Source organism: Cavia porcellus, unplaced genomic scaffold, assembly GCF_034190915.1.
Source record: "Cavia porcellus strain 051 isolate PalLab524CR breed Dunkin Hartley unplaced genomic scaffold, mCavPor4.1 scaffold_16, whole genome shotgun sequence".
NCBI classification, from domain to species: Eukaryota; Metazoa; Chordata; class Mammalia; order Rodentia; family Caviidae; genus Cavia; species Cavia porcellus.
The window spans coordinates 9,098,008-9,102,344 of NW_026947499.1; the positions used below are offsets into that span (position 1 = coordinate 9,098,008).

At 48.3% G+C, this 4,337-nt stretch overlaps 1 protein-coding gene across 1 annotated transcript; it reads right to left on the reverse strand.

The window, feature by feature from the left end:
* Window positions 1-3,357: 3,357 nt before the first annotated feature.
* LOC100728484 (large ribosomal subunit protein eL28-like) lies at window positions 3,358-3,866 on the reverse strand. Its single transcript, XM_063225613.1, has one exon. It carries the CDS (start codon window positions 3,827-3,829, stop codon window positions 3,416-3,418), a length of 414 nt encoding a protein of 137 aa, XP_063081683.1. The 5' UTR covers window positions 3,830-3,866; the 3' UTR covers window positions 3,358-3,415.
* Window positions 3,867-4,337: the final 471 nt, after the last annotated feature.

The following is a 4,337-nucleotide window of genomic DNA, read 5'->3' on the forward strand; positions in this document are numbered from 1 at the left end:
CTGTCTCATAAAATTGAAGAGAATTAGCACATAACTAACTCGATCTTACTGCTTCTGGGATGGGTAACCTTGCTGATAGTGTAATCTGTAGCAGACACCGTGGACTGGCTTTCCTTTCTTTCTTTCCTTTTTTCTCCTCTGTTTTACTCAAGTTTCCAGTTGTCTTCCCACTTAACCATTCGCTTCTGAGAGGTGAGTTTACCAGAAGTAAGGATCAGACATGTGACCAATGCTGGCCAATGAGATTTGAGGAGAGTGCCAATGGGCGGGGCTTCGGGAGCTTTCTTCTGGATTGGTCACCCCGGCCTACTCTTGGCGCCAGTTTTCTGCCAGTTTCCATTGGTGTCACGAGGCCCCTGAGAAAACTAACTTGTAAGAGATTTACTTGGATCATGGTTCCCAAAGTTTCAGACCATGGACATTTGGCATGATTGTCCCCAGTAAGCAAGTCCTGGAGCCGACCTGCGCAGATCACGGAGGCCAGAAAGGGGAGAGCGAGAAACTAGTTTAACAACAGTCTTGCTCGGAAACCAGCTTGCTCTGAATCCTTGAGAAGCGAGATCAGTGAACCCTTTGGTCCTGTCACCACCCAAAGGCTCCGCCTCTGGGCACTGCAGCAGTGGGGACCGAGCCTACAACACGCGAGCTGTGGGAACCACCGCCGCCATCTTGCTTGGCGCTGAGGAAAACCTTGAGGATGGTAGAGCAAGGGGCTGGCCCCCGCCTGTGCCAGGGGCCACGGGCTTGTGCCACCACGTCAGCCCCCGAGAGACGCGGTCCACGAGAGGAGTCTCCAGCCCTCCTTATGTGAGTAGTAACTGTCATTTCCTTTAAACCAACGCGGAGCCTGGAGGCCTGTCACACCCACAGCGTGGGGAGGACCCAGGCTTTGTGGCCCACGGCTGACGGTCTGATTTCAGACAGGGAGGTGGCTTCCGCTAAGTCAGGCCACGTGATTTAGGCGTCGTCTCAGGGAAACGCGGAGGGTAGGAAGAGGCAAGTGGCACTCACACCAATGAATGGGAAGCGGTGCAGCCCCGCGCAGAGTACTTTTACTCAGCAGTAAAAAGGGGCGCGCACTAGGGTGAGCCTCAGATGCACGAAGCTGAGTGACAGCGCAAGATTCGGTGTCCTGTGTATTTGTGATTTCATGTGTGTGGCCTTCTGGAAAAGGTAGCGCTTTACAAACACAAAGCAGATCAGCGGTGTCAGGGGTTTCGAGAGAAGAGGCGTGGGGAAACAGATTAAAAAGGAAATTGAGTAGCCAGGTATGGTGATACCTGGAGGCTGAGGCAGGAGGATCACAAGTCTGAGCGCAGCCTACACAATTTAGTGACTTAGTGAGTGTGTATCTTAGTATGGAAAAGGAACTTGAGGCACTTAGGGCTGTGAAGCTGGGGACTGTTTTGTGTTTGGCCTGCAGCATTGATTATCTGACTCGGGATTCACAGAACCACATAGTAATGGTGAATTTTACCATATGTTTATTGTACTTCAAAAAAAAGTTGCGGTGTAAAATGTGGCATTATTGTTTAATGGGCACAGTTTCTGTTTTGGATAGTCGGACAGTTTTGGAAATAGACATCATGGTTGCACAGTATTGTATCTTTAATGCCACTGAATTGTACATTTAAACACGTTTAAACGGACAAGTTTTATGGTTATACATATTTTATTACAATTTTGAAAGAAAGGGAAGAAGAAAGAAGAGAAGGAGGGAAGGAGAGAAGGAAGGAAGCAGGGAGCTCAGGGATAGACTTCAGGTATGGCTTGGCTTTGTTATCAGCAGGCTTTTCCAAGAAGTGACAGTAATGGTCTCTGACAGTTTCAGGTGCAGTTTGAGATAGGAGCTAGCAACTTAGCAGGAAGATGCTCCTCTGTGCCAGTAATTCTGAAAATTCCATTGTTTAATGGGCATGCTTTGGGCATGATCTCTGCCTCAATCAACATCTGGGGCCGAGAGGTTAGAATGATATGATTTGCCGGGTCTGGGTCACTCCTGCGGGTTGGGAGGAGCCTCACATAAATCCCACCGCTCCGAGAAACCTGGGGACTTTTGCCAGTGCCCTGAACACTCAAGTTTACTGTTGAATGGCACAGCCCCAGGTCCCTGCCTGACACTGATGCTGGCTGTGCTGTTCCAGCCTTGCATTCTTTCCAGCAAAGCCCACGTAGGTACAACATACACTCATCCCGTCCCTGGGTTTGCATAAAAACCCACGTCCATGAACTAGCAACTGCAATGTTTTTCAATCACACGGCAAAGATATTTAAAAATATCACCCATATGTGTTTTAAATACAGGCAAATAGCTGGCAAGACAGCCGGCTTCACACCCGCGTGCCATTCTGAGTTATAATCTTCTCGCTTCCAACTCTCAAAATCACACGTTAAAGGCCAGACAAGCCCAGAATGCTGCTAAGGCTGTGTGTCTACCCACAGTCTTCCCGACCTGTGCAGCCGGGATTTCTTTCCTGGTGGAGGTACAGTCTGGGTTCTCAGGGAGGACAGTAAGGGTCCTGGGCTTGAACTGGGCCATTTGTGATTGACAATGCAGAGATGGAATCCGGCTTTCACGGACTTCCAATCCGACCTCCCTTATGAAACCATCCTTAACAGCCCAGCCCAACCCAGGGCCCTACATGCCAAAAGTGTCATCTTTCTTGTGATAGTCTTCAAAGTCTAGCCCTGCTTGTATGTGGTCTTATCACTTGAGACTCTCCCATTTTTCACTTTCCAGATGTATATTCCTTTTAATATTTTTTTTGGACAGGGTATCATCATGCAGTTCAGGCTATGTAGTTGAGTTCACTTTGTAGCCCAGACAGGTCCTCCTGCCTCTGCCTCCTGACTGCTGGAATATAGATGTGTGCCACCATGCTTCCTTTTAATATCTAAATTGCCCTTTGATGTAGATAACATATAATTCCCAATATAGTAATGCATTGTTTAATGGGGAAAAGTTCTGAGAAATGAGGCATTTCCATTATTATGTGAACATTACAGTGTATACTTACACAACCAAGACAGTTATGACATCATTATATACAATGTAATCTTACAGGACACTGTCATATATGCAGTCCACTGTTGAGTAAAACACTGGTATTGGCACATGACTAATTACCCAAGAAATGCAGAGGTAGGCAAGTTCATTTTTGGTATGATAAGTGGCCATGTGACGTCAGCTCTCTGCCCTCTGTGATCTTTACCCTCAGTCTGCTTTTCTCATGGCTCTAACATAGCTGCTTCAACACCAAGTATCACATCTAGACACCGAAAACAGTAAATTTTCCCTAGAAATATTTTAGCTGATCTCTCCATCTCTCATTGGCTGGACATAAATCACATATCCACTTCTTTTTTTTTTTTTTTTTTTTTTGACAAGGCCCAAGGCCCCAGGAAAGTTTATTGCTCAGGCACTCTTGGTGGGGCGGGTCCGCTTCCTCTTCACCATCACAGGCTTCTGGCTGCGCAGGATGGCACTGGCTCTGCGGATGGCGGCCATGCGCAGGTCTGGGCGGTACTTGTTCTTGCGGATCATGTGTCGGATACTGCTGAGGGTGGCTCGGGCATTCTTGTTGATGGTAGTGCGAACATAGGAGGTGGCTGGCTTCCGCTGTCCGGATCTCCGTTTCATGACCACCACGACCCCCTTGCCGTTGGCCGCCGGCTCCACGCCCACCGTCTTGCGGTGAATCAGCCCGTTGTAGCGGAAGGAGTTGCGGGCCTTCAGATTATTGGGCTCCGTGCTGTACGTCTGCTTGTTCCGCTTGATCAGGAAGCTGGAGCAGTTCCGCACCACCATCCACTGCAGATGCGCGGACATGGCGGCGACTCCTCTCACTGCGGCCGAAGACGGAAAGAGCCACATATCCACTTCTAGGCCAAGCATCACTAACGGCAATGGTGAGCATCATGATTGGCTTAGACTCTAGATCAATCAGGATTAGGCTCTAAAGTGGAGGGATTCTTTCTCTCTCTCTTTTCCTTCCTTCCTTCCTTCCTTCCTTCCTTTCTTTTCTTTCTTTCTTTCTTTCTTTCTTTCTTTCCTTCCTTCCTTCCTTCCTTCCTTCCTTCCTTCCTTCCTTCCTTCCTTCTTTCTTTCTTTTACCAGGAGTAGAATTCAGGACCTTGTGCTTGCCAGGCAGGCACTGTGACACTGAATGTATTCCCGACCCCTGGGGAATGTTATTTCTACTGCCTTGAAACATGATTTGGGGCAGATGGACATTCTGAAAAGAACAGAGGATGTGTCAGCAAGCAAATAGGAAATATGGCCATTGGGTTAATGGACAGACCCCATTGGTACCCTGTCCCTACCCCTCTAACCCGCT